The 27661-nt window shown below is 43.2% G+C and overlaps 1 protein-coding gene across 1 annotated transcript in view; it reads right to left on the reverse strand.

Moving 5' to 3' along the window:
• wwox (WW domain containing oxidoreductase) overlaps positions 1-27661 on the reverse strand; it is a 120860-nt gene that overhangs the window by 53913 nt on the left and 39286 nt on the right. The window contains exons 7-8 of the mRNA XM_037255445.1: positions 24325-24510; positions 20834-21098 (exon numbers count right to left, since the gene is read on the reverse strand). Of these exons, the coding sequence (XP_037111340.1) occupies positions 20834-21098; positions 24325-24510 (451 nt within the window). The remainder of the gene's footprint in view (positions 1-20833; positions 21099-24324; positions 24511-27661) is intronic.

A 27661-nucleotide genomic window follows, 5' to 3' on the forward strand; every position in this document is an offset into this window, starting at 1 on the left:
TCCTCAAAACTTGTTCTAAACTGGTTGTCAGACACAGGCTGATGAGGACCATACCCGCACTGAGTAAATAAAATGATCCCCCCCCAGTAGTGCGGATGAACAATTGTGGCCCCTTCCATCATTTAAGTTGCCCATCCCTGCTCATTGTCTCTTTATAATGCTGATTTCCATATACTTTATTACAGGTGCGTTTGGAACTTATCCGTCTCGATAAAAGGTAATTCACCGTAATTAGACTGTACATGTAGATGGAAATCCCACAAGCAATTGATAGTGGCTTTGATTACAGAGGAGCTCAGTAAAAACAGGAGCACAATGAATTCTAAATAAAAACACATCCAGAGACAAACGAGTCCAACAGTCATGCCGTTCTATTCTCTTACTCACCCACTTGTAACACCACCAACACACTCACACACAAAGACACACATACTTCCACACGGATATGACTGCTATTTTTTTTTTTTTATATTATTTTTGAAAGCTTCATAAGCGCTTCAACTGTGTTTCCACAATGTAGAAATAGAGGCTATTATATTGCCTAATGCCAACCTGCCAGCCCTCCACGCTCCCTCCTGTACACAAAGGCTTTTACATGATGAGGTGGCTGACATGTTCTACACACACGCCATCCATTACCATATGTACACTGGATGAGACGTAACTTATACTAATGCATGTTTGGTATGTCCTGTGGGGGTGGGAAACTCTCACACTCGCATGCACAATCACATAGGAAGAGACGTACACACACTTATAAACACACTTTGAGAGAAAGAGAGAGCCAGACAAAACCACAATTACAAACATCCAGAAATACACACACAGACACACACACACACAAGAGGCAATGTCCCTAAAAGTCTCCCATCCAAACTAATAGCAGTGCACTGAGATGCCACTTGTGTTAACAGCAGGATGCTTTGAAAGTAAATAAAAACCTTAGAGTGAGCTCTCAGGGTGCGACTAGAGGATAGTGACGGTGGCGGAGGGGTTGGCGGGCGGGCAATCCCACTCCCAACACAGGGGCAGCGGTTGCGCTCTAATTGCCCCTCCAGGTGCCTGCGAGCGAGGGTAAACACACATGGAGAGATGATTAATAGCGGCGGGTCAGGGCGGAGCACAAACAACCACCCAGGCTCACACCTCACTACGCCGCACGTGCGACTTCACAATCAACACACACGCGTGCACACACAAAGAGACAGAGACACACACCCTCATGAATACACAGCCATAAAAAGACAGACAAGCCGCACAAGCTACGTGCACACACTAACATATGCATACAAGACACACTGACACAAAAGGAGACAGACACAAACATACACGACAACCACCTGGACAAACACGCAGACACACATACAAACACAAAAAGACATCATGTGCTGCCTTAAAAAGATCCATCCACCCATGCATCCATCCTTTGAGGAGATCCGAAGCAGGATGAAGCGGTCAAGGGTGAGGGTGAGAGGTAAAGTTGAAGGGTGGAGTGGAAGGGTGAGGGTCAGCGTGTCACGTCGGGACCCCAAAGACCACTTCTTAACAAGCCTTGATCAATCAATACGTTGGTGCGCAAGAGCACCGAGCTCTCCCTGGGTCTTCGTTCCAACTACAGCTCTTGGTGGTCTCGTAATAAAACAAGAGAAGATGCACATACTCTTGCCTACCTACTTTGTCTTGTCCCCCCCCCCCCCCCCAAACACACACACACACCTATGAAAAGGTCTTCTGTGAAAATCTGTTCATATGTTCCAGACAGAGATAGGTGAAAATCAACAAGAGACACACAAAAATAGTTTTGCAAAAGTTTTACCCTTCGGATACTCTATAAACACATTGAAATTTAAATCACATTTAAACCTAGTAAACCAGAATTATAGACTTATTAAAATATGCTTTTTGAAGTGCACTGCACATGTTGTCACTGTGGAAAAATGTGATATAACATTCCTTTCAGATGAAAGCAAGAGCCTGTGATAGAACAGTGGCGCAAACGATATTGTGACAGGGGGCTTCACTGTGAAGTGCTCGGTGGTCTTGTAACAGAGCGCGAGGAGACGCACATTTTCTACCTGCCTACTTTGTCTTCTTGGTTCCCTGACACACACGCACACAGCAGCGCACATCCCCAGCTGAAAGGAGTCAGGTTGGTCGGCCCTTCATTTTTCATGCAAACGGTAATTTAGTGAGACTGCCTATTGATTGAGCGCCGCTTGTCTCCCAAACAATGCCACTTCAATCAGCGGCCCGTGGGGGGGGTAGCTAGCGGGGTGGGAGGCTCGCAAGTGGAAGTGGGATGGAGGTGGCGGGCGGCGGGGAGGCGAGGGGGCAAGGAGGAAGGGCTGCCGATAGCTGCAGTGACTGATTTAAGAGATGGATAAAAAGCAGATACGTCCCCTCCCGCCCCTTTACTGATTAATGACAGTGGCCAGAGCAGCCCTGGACTATGCATCATGATTTAACCACCAGACCCTCATCTAAAGATTAGCGCGCACACACAAACACACAGCATGCATGCACACTGTATAGGCTGATATTTGTGCACTGTACAACAGGGAGGCAAGACAGGTGTGAAAGGAGAAAAGGGAACCGAGCAAGATTTGGCGGAATTTGCAAGCTCAACGGTCAGATTTTATTTGATTCTAGACACATATTACATGTACCGTATATTTTTTATATTGGTTTCATACGTTGACTTTAACTGATATATCGCATCAACAATTTCACGAAGTACTGTGAATGCTAATCTGTGTCCAGCAAAATGCAATGCAAACTCTTTAGAACAATTAAAAAGCCTCTATTTAAACGCTTTAGTCATCCACCCCAAAGAAACTATGGAGGAGGGCAACAAAGAAAAAAAAGCTAAGCCCTGTTTTGATTTTGGATTGGACATGATCGTATAGTATCCAGCTCTCACTTGAAAAAAGCTCATTTTCACCCAGTTTATCTTCCATATCAAGTGCAGAAGAACTTTTTATTCAATTTACTGGACTATGGCATCCAAGTCGACAAATTTCACACCTACGTACATATTTTGTTAAGCGTTACGACGGGTACACTCCAACATAATTTCATCATCTTTACCAAAGTTTTGACGTGAACATGATTTCATTTCGGCTCACACTGTTGTTAATTCAACATTATTCCACATGCCCCTGACTAGTCAAACAATAAAAAGGGGGGTCTAATGGTTCGCTCGGGTTGAGTGCATGAGACCAACAAACACGCGCACACACACCCATTGACTCTAAGGTCCATTAGCTGTGCTGGAAGCTGCAGAGGAGCATCGCAGCCCCTCCCTGCGGCTGCTAAAATATTCATCAGACTCCCTGAGAGCATGTCTGCTAATAGTTATACATGGGGCAGGAGAAAGAAGTCAGAGGGAGGGGAGGGGGGGACAGCAAGGCAGAGGAGGAGGAGGAGGAGGAGGAGGAGAAATTGGGAAGATGAGCGATGCTCCCTGTGTGCATGTCAGCTAATAGTCAAACATGAAGCGCTCCAGGAGGCGAGGCGAAGCGCGCTAGAAAGAGAGAGCGAGGGAAGTGACGAGAGGAATTGTTTAAATGAGTGGTTCTCAAACTGGGGTCCAGAGACCCTCTGGGGTTCGAGAACCTTTGTGGGTCCAAAATTAAAACGATCATTTTATTTTTTTAAGCTTGATGAACCAGTCTAAAGCTCGAATTCTTGTGAATGCTCAACTGTGTCTGCCTCTCATGGTGTCAAGCAGGATTGTTACCTCAAGATTTGAAATTTGTTTCGACAATATCAAGGGGAAAATAGATTGGATACATTTGAGTAAAAAATGTTTTGTCAAAAAAAAGAAAGACTAGATAGATGATGGTCTTTGGAAATGTTTTTTTCCTGGACTCAAAAAGTGCGAGAACTTAATTGCAGGGGTCAAAAGAGCAAACACAAGTAAGATGCAGCAAGAGATGGAGAGAAGATGAAAAGTGATACATCCTTTTTTATTTCCCCGCTCTCAAATCACATTCAGCTTGATTAAAAGCCCCACGTGTAATTGTCATATTTTATACACCCATCCGTGTGTGCGTGTTCCAAGCCACAACCATCAACTAGTGTAACAGTTGTCACTTCAATGGCCGCCAGACATTCGGCATCAATCATAGAAATATCATTAATGTGCTTTTGTATTTACAAAACACAAGCTCAGGTAGGCCCCTCGATCTATCTTTGCATCTTACAGAGAGTGGGCAGAACACACACACGCGCACACACACACGCGCACACACACACACACAGCTATATCCAGAACATAGACATTCTTTTCTCCAGTCATTAAAATGAGAAACGGCCGGTGGTATAGGAGCTGTTGAAATACCATTAAGAAATGGAGACAAATGTAGTGAGATCTCAGCCTGCTACTGCAACCTCGCTACACTAAATCAGACAGTGACGAATATTACCGAGATGAGGATGAGTGCGAACACACACGTACGTGTACAGCCCCGTATTCACGGACACTCATCTGCGCGCAAACGGTGTAAACAAACGGGGAGGGGGGGGGGGGGGGGGGGGGGTAGGCCCTTCAGTGGATTAATGAGTAATTATCCTAATTAAATGTTTCCTGATCGCGCGTCCTGATATACGACTGATGATTACCTTCATGAGATGATTAAATGATAGTGTAACGGCGCCGTCTAATATCGCGGCAAAGAATTAATGAGAGTTTGTACTGAGAGAGTCAAGTGGAAATGAGGCGCCAATTAAAGATTGAATTAACTTTGATTTAATCAGTGTAGGGCTAATTGTCAGCACCGGTGATGGCATAAGTTTCTGGAGTTTATTTACAGGTGTAGACTTACAGTAAATACAGTATGCGTATATTGTTAGGGGAATTTTATTACTTTCTCCTGCACATTGCTGGATAGATTATGTAAAATGCATTTATTTTTTTATTTCAGTTTAAATGGTGATCTGGAGTAGATGGGGAAAAACGATGAGGAAATGTTTCTTTTCATGACCAGTTGATTGCATTACTTAGCCAAATGTAAACCAATCAACGAGACTAACCTCGGAAGCGGAGTCGATGTTCATTTAAGTGCATTGATTAACAGTTGTGATTATTGATCACGCCGTGTGGCCCCAGACACGACTGACAAATTTGAAGGCTTGGGATCTGGATGCAAAGACGGAGATGCAACGAGGGGGTTCATTAAGCCAAAACACACACAGACACACACACACACAGATTTTTAACATCATAAACCAACAGGTGACAATCGGGCCTTTGTTGAACTTTATCGGAAGTGGAGAAAAATGCTCAAATTAACTTGCTGTTGGAATTGGTGCCATGAATTCCACCAGGGCACTGACAAATTTACATCAAGTTTTTTTTCCAACAAGGTGTCGAAGAGGGTTTCACCCTGTGTGTGAAAAAGTGTGGAATACACTAGTAGATGAACACAATCATCTTGACCATCACACCACACATCGAATGCTCGGGATAATCTTTCAAAGACGGACGGGCCATTGGTGACTTCTGTCTGAATGAGGTGCAAATGTTCAAATGTGAATGTTTGACCACACTTCCACTCGTCTAACTCGGAAGATCATCATATGATCTGAACATCCCCGTTAGCCTCTTTGCCGATTTGGCCTTAACCCCCGTCTCGTTCCGCTTCCCGCCCGCACCGCTTTGGCTGTGCATGCGACGGAGATAGTAAGCGGTAATATTCAATTATTGTATGCGCGCCGTTCCCATCCCGCCCCAAATTGATTTCTTTCAGAACGGGCGACGTCGCTCGGCGGCGACACGCACGCACGCCATGTTTCCCCCATCGAGCACATCCCACGCAAATTACTCCCCCATCTGCTCTCCCTCCCCGCACCCCCATCTCCTCCCCTTTTCCCGCCGCGGTTATCGGTGGCCGGCGTTGGCCCGGCTCCCGCGCACCGACGTTTAATCTCTCTTTAATCTCTTTACATTGTAATGGGAAATGGTTTTGTGTTTTACTATTAGATTGGAGCGGCACCACCGCAGGACTTTGGTGTTTAGGAGTGGGAGGTGTTTTCCATTCTTTGTGACTTTTTTTTTTTCTTTCTTGAATTATCTTGCAGTGAATTCCTATCAGTTTTACGGGATTGTACAAACTAAATCAGGCTATTTGTACTGGGAGTGGACTCGAAGAGGAACAGAGAGGGTTAGTTAAGGATTAAAACGGGAGACGTTCAAATAAATGGCGTCGACTAAGCCAGTTCAGCAAGCATCAAAAGATTTGCTCGGCATTTCTTGATTTTTCTTTGGCTATTTTTTACCGGGATACATGTTTCCAATAAAAATAGAAGCCTGAATAGAGAATGGACACCATTATTTGCTTTCAAGTTAATCTATCAAGTGATGACTATGTGTAATAAAGTTTTTTGGGGGGGCAACATTTCGATGACTTGAAAAATTGAAATCCTCAAAAACTTTGCTTGCTTTTCTAGTGTGCACACGGCTATGAAAGTTTCTTTGTGTCACTTTACAGCTTCATAAAGACCTTAAAAGTTGTCCCTTGCATTAAAAGCCGCACAGGGAACAAGCGGACCCAATCAATACTTCATATGGTTGGGATTATTGTTTGTTGAGACTCAGCGTAGATTCAGAACCTCTTGCCTCTACAGTCATGTAAAGCAAGCATTGATTTTCCCATAAAAGCAATGCATTTTTTTTTCACGTTGTTCCCCTTATTAAGTTCATGAGTGGAGCGGCATTCACAATTTTTTATGCTTAAAATGTATGTAAACAATTCAGCTCCCCCACCATGAGGCAGTTCGTCATTTGCAGATTTTTAAGCGAATGTTTTTTCTTAATGAGTTTTCAAACAAGTCCAAATTTTACTTTATTTTCCTGGTTACAGGCCTTCAATGTGCAAGTACAAATGGTGTATTTTTTTCTAAATCAAAGTCTGTAAGCCATGCACTTATAAGGACAATGTTAGATGAGTTTGAAATGATAAAGTGTGTTGGAATTATAGTTTGTGGGAAATATAATGTAATGCAGAGTATGATAAACATCAATTTCTTGTGCGTTATTTTTTTCAAACTATTCACGGCAGGGCTCGTTTTCTATGAATAGCTTGAGTTTAGTGTAAGCGCACGCACGTAGTCACTTAGAGAGGTTTGCACGGTCCCCACTAGCGCAGCTTCCCTCTCCCCTATTCTAATTAAAGGGACCTCTCTGCCCTGGGCGTGCGTGTGATATTGACACTTAGCTCCGTACAATAAACTTTATTGGCAAGCCCTGCTTGATTACAGCACTAAACTAGAATAACAAGGAATATGGGAGGAGGGGACGTGCATTATGTACTAAACAGACATTAGAGGCCGTGTTCAAATATATGCAGTGTTCGCAGAACAAAGCAGCCAGTCCAAAGTGTGCGGAAATACAAATTTTAAAAAAATGACATGAAGTGAAATACAGTAAAGCTGAAAAAGCCGAGCGGGGGGTGTTAGATATATGGATGGACGGTGGAAGGGAAGAGGGGATAGATTTCCCGTCATTAATGATCTATGGAAAATCCTCTGTCTATTTCCAGATATACTGTTAATGGCGGGCGGGCTGCATTTAAAATCGTTCCTGTCTGAACTCTGCTATCGGCTGCTGCTTCATTTAATATTCATCCTCTGGAGGTCGGCGGCCGATGGGGCACGCGGGCGTCGGGGGCGAGCGAGGAAAGGCTAACTATTTGTCCGGCTGTCTCTCTGTCTACCCATCTATCCATCTCTCTATCTATCTATTTGTCTGAGGGTCACATTAAAAAGAAATCTGTGTTTGGGGGGCATTTTTGCCGTTTTCAACTCGAAATCAAACAGTTGCAGCTCAAGTTGCAGCTTTCCACGTGTTACTGTGTTTTCAACCCAAAAAATAAAGTTCCCTCTTGCACAACAATTTAGTAGGATTTCATACATAATTGGTCGTGAAGTGACATATTTGGAAGTTCGCTTTTACTTTTTTTTATTTTTGCTTAACACAAATTCCTTTTGACCTCTTTAATGTGGTTTCAAGGCAACTAATAACTCCAAAAATGCCTTTTTTTGCTTATTGTTTTTAACAAATGAATTTGTGACATCCTTTGTGGCGCAAGTTACCAGATGCTGGGATTTACGACAGTTTTACAATTAACGACAATTTATCTTCAACGTTTCGTGTGAGAAGAAGATGTAGCAGTAACTTCTTGCGATACCTGCCGGGCGTTTGAGATGCAACACTTGAACGTGGCCATCAAATTGCCATCTGGAGTGCTAAATCAATTAGGCCTATTAGCAGAGGGAGGCGTGCTGTTCAATCACTGTAGTGAGATCGCACTCTATGGACACACCACTTTGGAACCCCAAAAGGGGTTTGCATTAAAAATGCTATTCAGATTTGTAAATTGTGCTTAGACACTCTTCCCACAATATTAAGCAGGTACACACAGGCAAACCTAAACAATGATCTGTTGCATTCATTAGATGGTGCAGGTGCTCCTAATAATACGAACAGTAACTGCACTGAATGTGCAATTTTTGTATTTAACAGTTGAGTATATTTGTGAGACGAAATCGACACAAAACTCCAAAGTCTCTCGTCTGTCTTCCCCTCAACTGTGTTCCCACTTAGTCATGTTGAACTACAATGACCCCTACTGGTCGGAAGTAATACACATTTCATCTTCAGACGACTGTTGAAAGCTCTGACTCATCATCAACATGCACCATAAAACAAAGAACAAGCAGGGATGACAAACAGGCCAAACACTATCTCTTTTCTCTTGTGATGAATGTTCTCCCCAAACTGTTATTGTCCAGGGGGCAGGGACGGGGGGGTTCATTTAATTTTTTGTAGCCACTCTATATTGTCCCGCACCCTGTGCATTTTCTTCTTTGTCATGAGGCCTTGGCAGAAGTTGGGCTACTAAGTGAGTTGGTTTATTCACATTGAGGGTATCCTTCACTGTGCCAAAAATATAAATAACTGAGTACGGTAAGTAAAGTTCCGTTGTGCGGCACTTTCCACAGAGTGTTTCACATAGTTAAACTATATATTTAACTTCATAGATATTTAAATCTGGTCATCAAGCGAAAATTGTGTGACCACAGAAGAATCGTGGTAAGACTGCTTGGAAAATGGTCTGGGTTGATAATCAGAAATGTTAAACCTGGTCAATATTTACAATCTAAGTCAGCAGTTTCTCATTACGTGTGGAGAAAAAAAAAAAAGATGATAGCTTATGAGGTTTTAAAAAATATCAGCATGTGTGTATCCCCGCTATAGTTGCGATGTCGACATCTCGAAGCGCTCACCTAGAGGAACAAAAGTGCTTTGGGGGCTCACCTTGAAGAACCAGTGACCCCCACATTCCTTTATTGCCTCTCCAATTAGAGGAGTGGAGAGCAACGGGAGAGGGAGGCGGGAGTTAGAAGTGAAAAAGAGAGAACGAAAAAGCAGGGGAAAGATGTTCGTATTTCATAAGTGTGATTCCATAAAGAGCACTGACCCACGGGGCGATCAGTAATCTTCCCCATGCCAGACCGAGGAAGGAGAATCAGAAAATTCCACATCGCCGTTTGCTTGCTGAACCTTTGTCTGCCTCGGATTTTGGAGGTTCTGTCTTCGAACCGACTTTTTTCATGTTGTTATGTTAAGAAATGGATGACAGCAGCTCTTACTGTACATAAACAAACTGCGTTTAAAATTGTAATAAACGGCAGTGCATTGGAGACTCAAATCATCTTCCGCCAATGAATCGCATGCCTTTAATCCAGTCCAATACATACTTTTAAAACCCATTAAAAACACAACATAGAAGTGGAGGAATACTGTATTACATCCCGATACCTCAAAGTATTGATTCAAGCAAAGGAAAGACGCCTTGACAAGTTCACCATCATAAGTTGTGACCAGTTGAACAAAAACAAGCAAAACGGATTCCAGTTTGCTTTCCCCCCCCCCCCCCCCCCCCCCCCCACCGCCCCTCGATTGATCCCACTCTGTCTTCATGATTATGTCAGCAATACATCCGATCCATCAATGCCGCAGCGGGGCGGATACGATGGGACAGAAATGCAAAGGAAAATAAGAGGACGCGTGTCACCGGGACGGGGCCGCCATTGATCTCGTCGCTGTCTTTTCCGATACGCTATGGACTTTGCATGGACTTATGCCTTCTTAAGCACAACTGGGACCACTCCCTCTTTCCTCCCCCCGCAGGATGCTGGCACAATGCTTCAAAAGAACATTTTGTTTATATGCTCAATAGCACAAACGTCAATAAAATTATCCGATCGTTAATTTCCTATCCGGTGCAAACTTAATGCGGAGCCACGGAGTGGGTCAGCTCATATCCAATAAGGACATCCATTCAGCATCACTCAACTCTCTGCACTGCGCATCCCATCCGTCAATAGAACTCAGCCTACGAGAGCCGTTTCTCACACGCGCGCACTCGATACTCCGGAGAGGGACGAGGAAGAAAAAGGTAGTTATTATCTTTGAGTGTCTACAGTTGATATGTCACAGAGTCTACTTGAGCTGCAACTTGATCAACAGTCTGGTTAGATTGAAACCCAAGAATTTTCATTGCTCACCGATTCATCGAAGCATACTAAAATTTTCTCAGACTCAGCACTTTTGACAAATTGTCATTTATGGGGAAACCTCGTCGTGTTGGGCACACCCAGGACTAGTTGGTATTCAGATAATGCATTCAAAGCTCATTTCCGGATAAATTTTGAGATCAATATTCGGCTCAGTGTTTGATCATACAAATCTATAGCTCTGCCTTGCATGTGATGCGGGAAACGACACACAAGAACGCAATCGACTCTCATTCAGCTTCAGAACGCGACTGACCATCATACAGGTGGCTCAGTCCCCTGGTTGTTTGCTAAACATGCGAGAGCCCCTCATCGAGACTCCGTGGTCCGGGGGGTTCAAGGGTCAAGTAGAGTCAAAGCAGGTAGGCGATTGCCTGAGCTGGTCTAAGTGTAATGACTAATCAATGCTGGAATGCATTAGCCTAATCTAATGGGCCAGGTGGGAGAGGACAACGGTAGACGCATGAAACACATGATTGAGCACAACATGCAACAGCGACGCAATCAATAACACATGGAATGCCCCAACCCCAAGAGGGGTCCTCGCTACTACCACATTCATTTTAGGTGGGCGCTCTGCATGCGTGTGTGGGTGTAAATATGTATGCTTAGGTGGTTAGGGAAGGACAGCAAAGGAGCCGGCAAGTTTTGGTCTGATTGATTGGATTATGAAATGAAATGAGCGATATCAAAGGACTTTTTTGTGGTCTGCACCCCTACACTTGAATGAATAACCATTGTTTCTTGCATCCTCCCCAGTGAGGCAAATATGGATGAAAGCGGGGAATAAAATGAAAATAGAAGAAATGGAGATTCAAAAGTGTGCTTGAGAGTTGAGACATTCTTTATCCTTTTTGTCCTATGAGACTTTGCGTGTGTGCAAGTTTGTTCATGTCTTCTGTGACATACTGTCTTTGCGTGGACAGTGCTCTTTGCATTGAAACAAGGATGACGTTGTCTCATAATTTTATCAGTGAGTGAGTGAGTGAGTGAGTGAGTGAGTGAGTGAGTGAGTGAGTGAGTGAGTGAGTGAGTGAGTGAGTGAGTGAGTGAGTGAGTGAGTGAGTGAGTGAGTGAGTGAGCGAGTGAGGGAGCGAGTGAGCGAGCGAGGGAGCGAGAGAGAAATGACAACTAAGGGACAAGAGCCAGTCAGAGTAGAGGACAGACCTGGGTCAATACTTGGGAGCACATACTGCTGACACTGCACCGCTTAACACACACACGCGCGCACACGCACACGCACACACACACACACACACACACACACAATTGTGCGAGAGTAATGTGCACAAAAGAGAGAGTGTCATCAAACAGTCAGTCAGTCAAAGACATGAAAAAGAAGTGTGGATGTGTATACTAGATACTATGAGGTGTCTGCAAAACTCCATATTGGCACAATGACTATCATTACATTCTAAGGGACTCAATTTAAAATTTCAAGCCCTTTGGTCAAAGGCCCAATTTTGAACTACTTGTTCAGAACTGGGGAAAAAAAAACCTCAAACAAGAGGACTTCTGTGAATGATGAAGCATAATCCGGAAGTCAGTGTATTTGTAAATGCCGAACTGCAAATTTGCGGTTGTCCACTATATTCCTTAGTAACGATTCCCGCTCTCACTGTCAAGATATGAGAAACAATCGGATAACATCACTTTGATAAAAATGAAGACTCTCGCCCGTTCAAAATATTGCATGGGTGTTACGATGCTTCTTACTTTTTGTTTGTATTTTGTGCTTGAACTGGATGTCAGAGTGTGTATAATCAAGGAGCGGTGCGCTATGGAAGGGGCCCCCTTTCCATCTTTGAAATGAATTAGCGCACGATGCCTTATTGAGTGAGGCGCAGTGTTTAAGTGAAACTGATGAGGGATGTGTGAGCGGCGAGGACCGGCCTATAAGTATGTGGCGGGGGTCACAGGTTAATCCCTATCGATCGGCTCTCGCGTGTGCATACAGCCACACAGGAAGACAATGAAGGAGAGGCCCGCCGCCGAGGCACGGAAATCATCGGCGCTCTCGGTTGCCGTGTGCTAAGAAGGGTAAGGACAAGAAAATGAAGTATCATTTAATGTCTAAATAAGCAGTTAAACACCCTCATCTTGGACAGATTGCACATTGTGACCTTTTGGGCATTAATGATCTTCACTTCCACGCCTCGAGATGATGAGGAGGACCATCCCTCATTTAAAGGGGACATATTAGGAGAAATTGACTTTTTAATGTCTTTTATAAATACAAATAATTGGGTCTGTGGACAGCCTTTCAAGTGACAAAAAAAAAAAAAAATGTGTCTGTGAGCGAGCTGTTCTGCACTCATCATCTAAATTCGCCCTACTTTCATATAACAGTTTGGCTAATCTCCACACATCTATCTATCTATCTATCTATCTATCTATCTATCTATCTATCTATCTATCTATCTATCTATCTATCTATCATTTTATTGTCCTGCGAGGTCATTGCGGTCTGCTGACTTCCATTGGCTTAATGTCCCTCATACGATCTTAAAAATTAAAAATGATAAAACACAGTCCATTGCCACCAAATTGCGGAATGGGCTTCTTGTTCAGTGGACCCTTGGTGTTAGGATGAGGAGTTAGGTTTTAGGGTTAGGTGTAAGGGATAGGTTTTAATGCCGGTATTAGGGGTTCGAGTTCAGGATTTAGGGTTTGGAGGAGGAATTAAGGGTTGGGTTTGGAGTGGGTGATTTTGAATTTCAGTTATTTTGATTTGTTCTTTTTTTGGGGGGGGGGGCTTCTGTTTCATATACTGTGAAATGCTATGATTTTGTATTCTGGGCAGTGATGTCTTAAAATGTGATTTTGATTTGAAAAATGATCTAAAATAATCTTGCTTTCATTATTCTGGCATTTGACGAATAGAAATCATTTTGGTAATCCTAATTGACCTAAAAACAGGAAAGGTCTGATTTCATGTCAAAGTGAGGAAAGACCCTAATGTGTTTTACCTGTATATGCCAGTAAATTTTGTTATTGTCTGTCTGCATGTCCTGCTGCACCATTTGAGTCAGAATATCAATTTTTTTAACATTATAACACTCCATATAGATGCTATTATTAGTTCTTTGGCAGTTCCCATGACATGTTATCTGATTCTTCTAAATATACAGCACAATATGTAAAAGTAGGTTCACTTGAGAAAAAATGTTTTGAATTTCACCCCCAATGGTAACACGCTAGCAGGCCAACCACAGCGTGTTTGATGAGGCGACCAAATAATGCTCTCATCCGACTCAATTTCTAAACGAGCCCTTCGCTGTCGCATCCCAGCGGAGAAGAGATGAAATATTACACTAATATGAACAACTATTAATAATGAGCCTCACCTCTTACCCAATCACTCCTTCTGCCTCCATCTCTATCTCTCTTCCTCCCCCTCCTCCTCCCCCTCTCCGGCTGCCTCTAATCCTATCATGCGGGCAATAAGTGTATGCACCATGAGCACATTTAATTTCTGCGGTTGGTTTTCAGCGAGCCTAGAGGTGAGCCTTAATAAGGATCAATGGCACTTTATCTGGGACAGCACCCACTTCACAGCATGCAAATTACACAAGCAAGCCTTAAAAAAGAAAAAAAAAAAAGAAATGGATTTAATTAAAAAATGTAGAACCACGGGCTCTGGAAATTCAATTAAAGGATTTATGCAAAGGTTGGCTAGCTTTTTGTGTTGCAGTTCCTGCTTATATAATGAGCTTTTCATATTAAAAATCAATAGGTAATCTGGGCTAGGGGATCGGCTGCTTATGTACATTTTTTTAAATCAATTTGAAAAATAGTCCATCAGCTCGGTGTCACAACAAAGCAGGGGGGAGGGGCTGTGAATCGGTGAGAGTGGATACGTGAAGCGGAGGTGAGAGGGTTACATCCTTTCCGAGAGGTCACGAGGGGGGAAAAGACGGCATGAAGGCACTCCAAAGGGACGAAGTGGGTTGAGGAGGACGTGGACGGAAAAGAAGGGAGGCCAGCTCAGTTTGTGTCTCTCTTTGGCCTCCTGTGATCTCTTCTATTAGAGATAGAGTCCCTTGGCAAACAGGAGCAGAGCAGCCTCTGACCTGTGGCTCCTGGGTAATTCAGCCCAGCACTGACGGCGCCTCGGCCCAGACTGAAACAAACTCACCCCAGCAGCTTTTAATGGCCTCCCTGATGTGTCTGCAGGAGCTGATGAACGGAGTGGCGGTGACTTTAATAAAAAAAAAAAAACACGTCAACTGTATCTTAAAAGGAGGTAAAAGTTTAAAAGAAGAGATGGAATTAAATATATGCATTTTGTCATATTTGTTAAAACAGTCATTATGACGTGACAGTGATATGATCTATGAAAAATACAAAAAAATCAGCCGTCTCTGGCTCCATCTTGTGCCTCTAAACCTCCAGGCCTGAGAAAAGCAAGCAATGAAGGAAAGAAGGTGTGACGACTGCACATACTAAACAAGCAACACAAGTCCTGCAGAAGTCAGAGGGTGCTTTGAAAAAAATACTCTCCGTACTGTACACCTGTGCAACCACGGCTCCCAAAATGACATTCCCATTCAGCCGAGATTTTGGTCACGTCTTCTTCACACTCATGTTGTGTAAGCGTGCCCATGCGGGAGGATGGAGGAGGGAAGGAGGGGGGTTAACCACTGACCGCATACAGTAGCAGACTGTCAGCATTTGATTGGTTCTTTATTGATCCAGACACGCTTTCCATCACATCAACTCATCCACAATAAACCATTTACACAGTTTCCTTGAGCAATGGACCACATAACCAGGCCTCGGGCCATCTCTGCTCACCCAATGCGACTCTACAGTATGTGAGCGTGTTTGCGTGTGTGTGTGTGTGTTTTCTTTAATGAAATGGTATCTTTGTGGACAATAATCCCTGTAACAGGATTGGGCAGGAACACACATGTCAATAAAGCCAAATGGGATTGTGTGCTTTTATCCATCCTTGCACAATCTTTCCCTTCACGTGTGTCCCTCTTCTGGCACGCTGCGCACGGAGTACAGTAAACCCATACCAAAAAAATAAATAAAAAAATGGCAACACCTTAAAAAAAGAAAAAAATTACAATTGTCTATGAGAGCAGTTTGGCAAATAGTGAAGTTAACTGACAAACTAACCAAAGAGAATGTCACGTTGATTTAATTCAAACAACCACAGAGCTTTCACTATCTTAATGCTAACACATTAAACTCATCTTGGAGAGGATATTATTTTGAAAAAATGCACAAAAAAAGTGCATGTGTACATTGCCTTAGCAACCGTAAAAATATCATAGGTGAAAATTTACACCAAATCCCACTTTCCTGTCAGCCAAGGGTTTAGTGGCCTCTTACTAAGGATCCACTGTCGCGGCACAGTGGGGGATGTCTGCCAGTAATATAATTTTGCTGTGAAACTAGTCTTAAAAAAACACCAAGCAATAATCACAGCATCATATGAACCATTTGACATCATACCTAATGTTCTTTCTGCTTTTTGTAGGGATGGAGCTGACTCCCTCCTGTGTAGCTCCTAATCATCCTAAAGGACTCTATTACAAGGGTCTGGCAGTTCATCTAAGCCCACCAAGGAGGGGTTGGCTCCGCTCTTTCCACGCAGTCGCGCGACGCACAAAGCACACATCCCCGTGTGCGTCCGTTTCCCGCAAGAGAGCACAGTGAAGCAGGTAAAGAAATACTCGTGTCATGACCCCTGGGCTCGTCTGGTGTAAAGGCCCCTGGGAAGCTGCTAAGAAGTGAGCCAAAAAGGCTGAGCAGAAGAGTCCTACTACATTGAACCCACGTAACTGTATAGCGCAAACTAAACTCAGCATATCAGTGGAAAACCGTATTCAGTGTATATTCTGTTTGCATGCATTGCTGCTCCAGGTGTGTTTGATTTTAATGCATACGTTAAATAGTGTCTTTAATAACTTTAAATGTGGTTTAATTGCATAGGCGGGGTTTAAACTATTCAACAAAACTGTTTCAACATGGTCTCTTTATATCAGCGATTTTAGCTATTGTGGTGTGAGCCTGAAACATTCACTGTCCTCACCGACTGAACAACCATTTCTCTACTGCAGCTACGGATTGGTTGGTGCCTGGTCAAAAGTTCAGCCTGTGCATATGTAAAAAGGTGGCCTGGTGCCCGAGGCAGAATCCAGGGTAAAATAATCACGCAAAGAAGCGTGGGACCAGGCAAGAGCGCTGATCAACCGGCGTTACCGGGGTGTCCGATAGGAGCGGCACCCGCAGCGCCGACTCCCTTTTGGCCATTACGGCGACGGATGCGATTTCTAGTCACTGTGGGCCTATAGTTAGGGTATAGATTTGATGAGTATAGGCCAGGGCCCAGCTGCTACGAGCCTGAGGGTACGCCGATCTTCGGGGGGCAATCAGTCAGTCGACAAAATGTCACAGAGTCAGGGTTACAGCATGGCAACTTCACAAAAGGTTACAGCCAAGACAAAGATTCATTATGGGATGTTGAAATGTGCACCCAATGTCATTTTGTCTCCAAACTACATTGCATGTCGAAATCTGACCTACAGGTCAATATTATGAAAATTATTAAAGACAATAAATCAGCTTTTGTTAAAATAGTATTGTCTTATTTTCATAGTTTACAGTCTTTATTTTAACCCTGCACCCCCCCACAAAAAAGATCACCAGAATGGGTCAGCTCTCGCAAAACTTTGACTATCACACATCAAATGAATCAGTCAAAATCTGTCAATCAAAGTCGGAGTATTAATCACAGCGTCTAAATCAAGAGAGCCGCGATAACGTGCCAGCCTTCATCTCTCAACACACAAGCAAGCACATGCAAACCACTGCAGGCCCAGATCATTTAATGCTGATAATGTGTGCAAAGGACACAAGGAAAACTCCCACTCTAAACACGCTGAATTAAAGAAACAGGGGCTTTACAGACCATCTCTGATAAGCAGATCAAGGCATGGGGAGGGGAACATGATGTTAGCGCCAGATAGTTTGGCTGATTAAAATGTCACGGCACTTTATAGATGCTTTTCTCAACTCAGCAAAATGGAATCAGCGATGGCACATCAGTGGCGGAGTGGGTTGTGCTCTCTGCTAATAGACAACTTTCTTTTGCTTTAAGTGGAAGTCACAGTACAAAGAAAGTGACGGCTTACCGACATACGTATTTCGTGCACAAAAAATTTCGCCTGGAAGTATTTTACATTGTCTTAATATTGCGAATCTGTGCTAGGTTACTTGTGTGTAAGTCCATACCAACAAAAGCTGTTGAAAGATGTTTTTTTTTTTATTGTTTTATCTCTGCACACACTCCATACACAATAAATCTAACCCATTAAAAAACAATGTCTTCAAGATTTGTGAAAATATATATCCAGTCTTCAACATATCTGCGGCACATAACATGAAGCGATACAACGGGGGTTCCTTGTACATCACTCCACCTGCGTTGCCATAAATCAAAACTATGTTTTAAATGAGAGGCAGGTTATTTGTGCAAGAACACACATGGGGGGCCTCCATGATTGTTTTTTGGATTCCACATTCTGCTTATGTTTGCATCCCCGAACAATCTCGGCGGATCCCGTAAGTGTACGCGTGCAATTAAAGCGATAGCATCTTCATAGCCCCGTAACCAATAACGGAAATAATATCACTGTTTTATTAAGCCCTTAATGTGGGGGTGAGGGGGATGGGGGCAAACTGTGTGAGGAGCGGAGGGTTTTTAAAGAGGATACACTTCCAGGGGTCTTATCAAGGCCAGATTTAAATAAAAGCAAACGCTCAGCTTAAGGGTGTGCCAGAGTGCAAGTGAGAGTCCGTGCATGTGTGTGTGGCCTTTATCAGACACGAGTTTGAACTAATCGCTGTGTCAGCACACCCCGAATTTTAATTACTAGCCCTACCTTTGCCCTTTAATATTTACTAACATCTACACGACGTTTAATTAAGCATGTGCGGGAAAGTCGGGATCCACTCCGATAATTGCTTTTAAAGACACACCCACTTAGACATGCCAGGAACACAAAACTTGACGTCCACTTAGGTTCAATAAACTGTCATCGACCAATTAACACATGCATCTTCAAATTTGTCAAGTAGTATGAGTTGTGCTTCCAAAGACGGTGCTAACAAAAAGTGTTGATAACGAAACTAGCATCAATGTCGCCTGTACTGCTACACCTCTAAACAACTTCTGGTTGAACACAAACAGGAGCAACAAATGCAGACAGACCATACAACAACACTCAGTCACATATTCTTTATCCTCTGCAAAAAACGACAAATATAACTGCATGCATTGTACTGCCCCCTGGTGGCCCAGGAGCATAAATAAGGAGGCTTACTGAATTAAAGCACTTGAGAAGCACTTTTCACATGAGACCTAAGTGTTTATCAGAAAGAGAGTTTTTTCTAAAAATATACATCTTATTGTTGACATTAACACTACGCTTAAATAAAATTCAATACAATTTTAAAAGCAAACGTATTATACTTATACTATTATATATATTATCGTTCAAAACAACTGAACTGTAGCTAGAAATTAATAATCACACCCAATACACTGGGCTGCACATTTTACAGTAAATTACAAATTCTATTTGTAAAAAAAAAAAAGACTAAAAGGCTGATTTGTCTTCAAGACTTTGTAAGCTGTGTTTATATGCAAACCAGATGGCTCGCCGTCACGGCCTTGGCACCCCGTCATTACCCTGCGAGCCCCACAAGACACAACAGTGAGCCCCTCCCTGCACTCTGGAAGGAAAATCCATGGAGGAAACACTCACTCCATTGTTGTGTGACCCTTATCCACTTCAACTTCATCACAAGTCACCATTCTGACCCCCAAAACAAAGTTCCCGGGGTCAGAGGGGCATGCCAACTCCAACACCGCCGTCATAAGAAAGCAGCGATTCTCAAGTGGGGCCTGGCTTTAATTGAACAAATAAACCAAACATCCCATCAGTTCAACATGTGGCCTCCCTCTTGGCATTTCCCTCTAAATGATAGCTTGTGTGAACATAATGTCTTGACTGTACTCGCACTTTTGGACAGGCCTCTCCAAAGCACGGCTGTAAGATAAGGCATCAAAAAATATGTGGTAAGAATTTCTCCTGGTGGGATCGGGGTACGTGGCAGAGTTCATTGTGTCAGTGCTCCGGGGTACATGGAGAGAGCACGCATTTACAGTAATCCAATAGTCACCGTACACAGGATCCAAAAGGCCCCGGTGAGGGGAAGGGGAACAGTCACTTAGAGTTAAACAAACAGCAACGGGCAGAGGAGGAAAACATGCCAGAGAATATCTCTATGAGAAAAGCAGACCTTCTTCCTGAACGCTCACAATGAGCACATGGTGCCCCCTCTCCATCCTCTTCCTCTACCGCATCCCACAAACACAAGGAGACAAATAAAATGCTGACCAAGGGATACATCAGCCAGTGAAAAACAAACAGCGCGTGTGAGGTGACTTTGTACAATGAACTCAAGCACAGCCATGATAGCGCGAGCGACCCGTTCGGGTGACTAGCAACATGTGCTTAATTTCCACCAAGTGCTGTTTCATTTGGTTCAGTGTGGTACAAAAAATGTCAGTGCTTCCATGACAAAAAGTCGCAACAGTTGCTAAAATGTTTAACATGTTCATATCTGTAAGTGTTGACGTTTTTCCTTGAACTTATTTTTCAAATTTTGAACATTTAAAATAAAAAATGTGGTAGCTTGTAACATTCTTTCAGCAATAGTTAAAAGAACAAAACTTTATAGTAGTTAGTTCAACATGTATTTTTAAAAAATATATTGATTTCTTAAAATTCTTTTCCAGCTTATTGTCATTATTTTTAATGAATAATTGCTCATCGTTTATTTTATCTTGAAAGTAGAAAATAAACAAAACGATGTTTATTTAATAAATAAAACTTATAGAATCTTATATCCAACTTTTTCACCTTTTAAATTACAAAAAATAAAATTATTTAAAAATAACATTTAAAATATACAAATATTCAGATTTTTTTTATTTTTATATTATTATTTTAAAATACCAATATCTTCTGAAACTTTTACTCTCTCATAACATTCCGGGTCATGTTTAATTTATTATTAGACTAATGGGCAGGCAAAAAAAAGGTAGCAGGCTAGAAATGGCACCTGGGCCAGATTTTGGGCACCCCTTTTAAAACGTGCCCGGGCAAATCAAACCAAAGTGAACTTGGAGTAACTTGACAATCGAGTGATTTTCATTTTAGGTTCCTACCAGCGACTTGGTGAACGGTCTGACCAGGGTGAAGAGGAAGGTCATGAGCCACCAGCTCTTGTGAATGGCCGTGTACATCATGTTGCCAGGGTGCAAGGCGTTGGACGACACCCCGTGCGGAGAAAGGCGGCGGTGCAGCTCATTGCTGAACAGGATGTTGCACAGCTTGGCGCGGTTGTAGGCCAACATGGACCAGTACTCCTTCCGCGGGGGCGACAACCGCGCCAGATCCACCTTACCGCATGAGTCTAACAAGTCTGTGAACCTGAAAGATAAATCAAAGAGATGTCGAGCGGGTTGTTTACTAGAATGAGAGCAAACTTCCCGGGCAGATGTGAGGTGCGGGCTGCTACACAAATCAAAAGACGTGACATGATGTTCTTTAATTGCTTGCGACGGAGCTGTTAAAATCCAGATGTTTTGACACGCTTGCCTGAGCATCATCCGATTCGCCGCATCGCGGCCGTCACGTCACCATGCACACACTTTGTATTGTGTGCGTAGGTTCGAGCACATCCTACATATTAATCCCCGTCATTAGAAAACAACCAATCAAAATGTCACCTGGTTTCCCAGCAATTTTTACAAGCTGGCTGCTGGCTCGTTGTTTACCGTCGCCTTGCGCGACATCCTTGCTTGGCTGAATTACAACATCTGCGGGCTTTTTCATTTCATGTGCTGCGACTTCATAACTATTTGCTACGGATTGATAAATCAGTTGCCCAAACAGGCACATTTGAACTCCGTTCAAATTGCTTCACAGCAGTTGCTTAAGTTGTGCCTGGTTACATTTTAGTCAGATGATCCACAAGACCATATTCAGATGGACTTCACAGCATATAGAAAGTCTACACACCCCTGTTCAGATTGCAAACTACAAACTAGCATTGATGTTGCTGGGGAACACAAGCGAGCAAACTTCGCTCACATATATTCTTTATCCTCTTCAAAAACTGACTAACATTAGTTCAGCTTTCTTTCTATGCATGTGTCATCAAATACTATACTGTCTGTCTAAATTACATTGCTCCCTGATGGCTTTTGATTTAAAAAAGGGAAAAAATAATTGAGATAAGTGTTTTGAGGGCTACCATAGCTACAACATTCCTAAAATATGTTTGACGCCCATTTTTTCTGCAGATTTTGGTCGAATTCCCAATTGTTTGAGCCCGGGGAGATTCTGCTGTATTCTGATCATGAAAGTATGGCAGCAGGGCTGCAGCTCACATCTATCGGAGGTTATTTCATGAAGGATATCATCTCCCCTTGCATGAAGCAGATGTAATGCAGCTGGAGGACAAAGTCAACCCGTACTGGGGCCAATTCCACAGTAAGCCCCCCGTGTTACAAACTGATAAAGTGTCTAGTCATTACACCGAGTTCATCTCTTCCCAACCCCGGTGCCTTGCAGGTCAGTTCTTTGGCTGTGGACAAGGGGCTTAGGGAATACAATATGCTGCGGGTCAGAGGTCACACACACTGCATGTGAGGTTAGGCTAAGTGAATAAACGGCAAATCGGCGGAAAGTGGAAAACTACGCAAACAAACAAAAATAAGGGCAGAAGACATCAGTGAATGTAATATGGGGCTGGAATGAGGTGGACAGAATGGAAGATGTCATGGGAGATATTGTCTATTTTGACTCCCTTTTCCCCCTGCTGCCCGGGTCGCCTACCCAGTGTGAAAGTGCCTAAGGAGTCTTTGAAGAGGCTTGGTTGGAGAGCACAGTGGGAAAGGGAAAAGATGGATGCGCTTTACCATCCTTACCCCTGAAACACAATATTACTGTACATACACCTGCACAGTCAAATGATATGCAATGCAAAATTGTCATTGCATCAAAAGCCAATGCTTTGTACTAGGGATATTCAATACCACTTTTTTCAGACCGACACAAGTACGAGTATTTGACACCGATACCGATACGGTGTAACCGATACCACTAGTACATTTGCATACATTTTTTATTAAATCAATAACATTTTTCAAAAAGTTTAGGATAAATAAACTTTAAAGCACTGAATTGTATTGTTCTCAGTTGGCAAAAGCAAGTAAACGTGTAAACATGAAATACCTTAATGAAGAAAGATGGACATGCCAAAGGACACAATGTCTAAATAGAGCGCTGTTATATTTATTGTCCAAATGTGTTGAAAGGAACGGCAAAAGCGTAAGCCCCTAACTGCAGTCGTGCAGCTGTGCTGGCCACTTTTGGCCACAAACTGATACATCAGGCTTAATGCGTATTGTCAAACATGACAGCCTCACTCACTGGAAAACTCATTTCCCACCACACGCTGTCACTATGAATTAAACGTATCATCAACATGATGGATGGACTTATCAGCCAAAATTTACTTTGAACCCGTCTCTGCAGTGGTACACTCAGCCTCTTTTCTGCCTCATTTTCCCTCCTGCCTCCCGGCCGTCTGTCTGTCTGTCTATCTGTCTGTCTTTCTCCCAGCGTCTCGTTCCTCTGCTGTCATACAGTGGACAAGCATGATGTCCTGCAGTGATCTGCGAGCTACGAGCTCAGGACTATAAAGCAGCAGAGGCGGCCGCGTGGCATCGATTCCGTTTCTCAGTCAGTCAGTCGGGCCTGAGCCCACTTGATGGATTGGAGATCGGCGGAATGAGCTGAGACCAGGAGAACATGTGCACACTTGTTCTAGGGGATCATACAGCTGCACTGTTATACGAGTTATGCTTCGCGCAGCGCCACGCACTAGCGAGCAACGGGTGGGGGTGACGCTTTGACACCCGAATTCACTTGAGGTCACACTATTATTACAATGATGGTGGAAATGGGCATGTCAGAAAGAAATTATTGACAGTTTATGATTGATGCCTAACTTGTCGACACTGTAAAAAGTAGTTCTATTGAATTTTAGTGTTGGTATCCAGTACTCAAATGGTGATACAAGCATGATATGTAGTACATATGCTCTTCAAATTCCACAATTGTTTTTAAAAAAAAATATACCCATCACCATGCAGAATTCTAACACGCAAGCTCCATAATGGAATATGTCCACCCCAAAAAAAGTTATTTTTCCATTGTAATTCGAAATAAATTGATTTTAAGCAATACAAACAGGGGTGCACAGAAGCAGTGCGCCGGTGCGCATAAGCACTGGAAAAGGAATTCTGCGCTTAGCTCAAGTCTGTCATCGTGCTTTTGCAGACTGAATATGTCAGGCCACCCTCAACTGGAAATTAACGACTGCTTCCAGGGGACAACTTCAAAATTAAAGCTAGGTAAACTATTGCTATCCATGCACAATATTATTTCGCTTTTATTTTGAAGTCGACCTTCTTTGTGTAAATTTAGTCTCATCCAGAGGAAAGTTTCCAACAAGGAAAAGTCCTGAAATTTTGCAATCCTACTATTCGTAACTGTCAGTGTACAATCTAATGTCAAGGGCCGTAGAAGGTGAAAATGTGGTGAAAGTTTGCCATTCACTTGTTCCTATATTGATACTCAATGTTACCTGTGGGACTCTGACGATACCACCACCACACGGGCGGGCGCCGAGCAACGCAACACGTCCTGCAGGCACTGGACCAGCAGGAAGTGACCCAGATGGCAGATCTGAAAAGTGGACTCCAGGCCGTCCTCGGTCAAAGTCCAAGGCTGAGTGCTCACCGCTGCATTGCACACCAGAATGTGCAAGGGCCTAAAAGAGAAATTTTGGGGGGAAAATTAATAAAGGATAACAACGTCCAAAATGCATTTAGTGGTTTACCCTCTTGTTATGTTGCAGGCTGTTCACAAATGTAGATTTATGTTGCTGTATTTCTTTTAATTGTTGAGGGAAACATTTTTCCTCCAAAAACATTTTAAAGGCCTTGTTTTATTATTTAAAAGTACTTTTTCCTACAAATTAAGCATACGCAGCCGTTCATCCTGCCCCATGAATACTGTGGTTCTCCCAAAGAAATGCAGATAACAGGAGCTTTAAGATTCATCCATGCAATGAAAAGCTATCATTTCAGTACACAAGAGTGCTGGGGGCCAATAAAGGAACATATGCTTTAGAGCGCACACACACACACACACACACACACACATGCGCACACAAGCACAATGAATCTATCTGCATGCTGGGGCTCGAAGACCGCTAGATTGGTCGGGGCAGTAAGAGATGCTTGTCGGTGACAGCGTCGCTCCAGCGAGCTCGAAGCCACTGTAACACAGACGAACAATCCAAACACACCCCACCAATTTTTAATTTCTTCCATTAGAATTAATTATGAGGCCGGAGGCAATTTGTGTACCCTGTGTTTAAGACTGCCTACTGGATTAATTAAAAACTGGATGCTGGAAAATTAATGTGCGAATTGTTATGCTCCCGCTATAATGAGCCATCCCGTGCTATTACATCCAAGTGTACAGTAGCGATCACCTTCAGGCCTCCCGAACACGCAAGGTTCATTAAAGAGCACAAACCTCGTCAACTTCAAGAACACCCACCTCAGCACTTCTGCGGTGGGACGCACTCGCGGCGCGTGTTAAAATATAATAAGGTGAGGAGACACCGTATGAGCAACAGCCTCAAGAGACAAAGACACCGGACATACGGCCACCGTCAGTTCACACGGTTACCACACGGTGAAATGGATCAGGTCTTTGTTGTGTCTTGCAAGTAAAAAAAGAAATGTAGCAATTTAGTGAAATGTCATCATTTCTTATATTTTATTTCATCATAGTATTACTGTGTATTTTCATAATATAATACTGTACAGTGCTATTTTTTTATCACAAAAATAATACAAAAAAATGTTAAAGTCTGGAATGGATTAATGTTAGTGTTCATTTCAATGAGAAATGTTTTGAGACTGCACAAGAGCAGGACAAGGTAGCGTGAAACTTAACTAAGGCTTAAATGCATCAATTGCGAATCAGTCAATAAGGGAAAAGCAAGAATATAAATCGTCAATAGTATATATTCTAGATTCTGAATTTATTCTGGAATCAAAACATAGATAAAATGGGATTTGGTGAAAAAAATGCTTGCAATATTGCAATTTAATGACACACTCGGCCAAAATGAAAATAACAAACCAGTTTAGCAAGAAAGATGAAGAGGATGCATTCATAAGCCGTAATAAAATGATTTAAGTTTTGACACCTGTTGTCTGCCGGGCCGTTTTAGTCGCACACATTTGGTTCCGAAAAAGTGTAATCACCGAGGTCCGGTGATCTGAAGCGAGCTGTGCGCTGTAATGCGAGAGGCCTGTTAATCCAACTGCCCACCCGTTAGTCTCGCTCTCATAAGTGCGGCTCTAATGAAGGCCTTTAATAGGCCTGTTGCCGCCCAAGGCACCGGTCCCGCTCTCCACATTAAAGGCCTCGCACAACTCGGCCAGCGCTGCACTGTGCAATCTCAGCGCCGCTCAAACGAGGGTGTTAACTACCAAACGGGGAGGCATACGTTTATATATTTACTTTAAATAACCCTCCTGGGTACGGCCCCTGACCTCCGTGATAATGTGGGCCAGCAAGGAGGATATTGCCAGTGTGTGTGTGAGAGAGAGAGAGAGAGAGAGAGAGAGAGAGAGAGAGAGAGAGAGAGAGAGAGAGAGAGAGAGAGAGAGAGAGAGAGAGAGAGAGAAAGAGAGAGAGACAGAGAGGGGGGGGGGGGGGCAGAAAGAGTTTAAAAAAGTAAAGCGCTGAGAGTCTCTGTTACCAAAATGTACAGGTGCAGTGTGTGACTGGCATAATCAATCATTGGCAACAGCCTCTCGAAATGATCACTCTAGTTTAATAGTGCCCCTTTTGTGTCTTTGTGGCGATCCACAACTTCCTTGAAAATGTTTTTTATTGTTCATTGAAAATAATTAGGCACAGCAAATTGTATGTGAGGCCTCAAAACTCGATCCAGGGTCGCAATTTTGCTAGATGTGTAGAGAAGCATGAAAATCAGAATTCAACTCCAGTTACACCTGTAATGTAAAGTAAAATGTCTGCAATGACACCAGGATGAATGTGTCCAGGAACAAATGGCACGTGTTAATTACGGAGCGTTCAGTAGAAATTGTATTAGGGGCACTCTGTCAGTGCCGTTCTCCGTCAATTACGCCGCATCAAATTGCCTCGCATTGAACAATATCAATATCCAGGTAATTTCATTTCAAAGGACAGGCAATTAAAGCGGAATCGGGGTCAATGGAACACAAAGCAGCGTGAAAGCCACTGACTAAAGCACTTAAAAGCAAGGGAGTGAGAAACGAGAGTGGGGGGGAGATGGGGGAGAAAAAAAAAAGACTGATTACATTTCACCTGTCAATGACACGCTGCCCAAGTATTATTGTGCTCGTGCGCACCGGGTTCTATTTTCCTTGAGTGTATACGCGCATGCACGCACGATGCTCGTGTTTGCGTGCGTTCTGCCCGAAGACATACGTGCAGTAATAGAGTGGTGGCAGACTCAGACAGCTGCCCAGTGCCATTCACAGCTCAGAGCTCCCAGCCTCCACTCTGCTCCGCTCGCCTTGTGATGAGAATTAATGTACTCTGACGTCCCCTGGGAGTCCCTCCCCCATATGCCCCCCCCCACCCCAACAGCACCACTAATGAAGAAATACAACCTTGCCAAAATAGTGAGGTAGAGAGCCAGAGCGACAGACTGACATAAGAAAGAGATATTTAGCCAATCAACAAATTGCAAAAGCACATTATGGTAGTACCCATTTTAATGACCAGCATTAGAATGCAGTAGTAGTTCAGAGTTTTCTAACAAGTTTTAAAATGCAATATTTTTGGTGGCCTCAATGCACATTTGTGCTTAATTAAATACAGGAATATGAAACACCTTATTTCATTTA

This window comes from Syngnathus acus, chromosome 6 (genome assembly GCF_901709675.1).
Source record: "Syngnathus acus chromosome 6, fSynAcu1.2, whole genome shotgun sequence".
In the NCBI taxonomy this organism is placed as follows: Eukaryota; Metazoa; Chordata; class Actinopteri; order Syngnathiformes; family Syngnathidae; genus Syngnathus; species Syngnathus acus.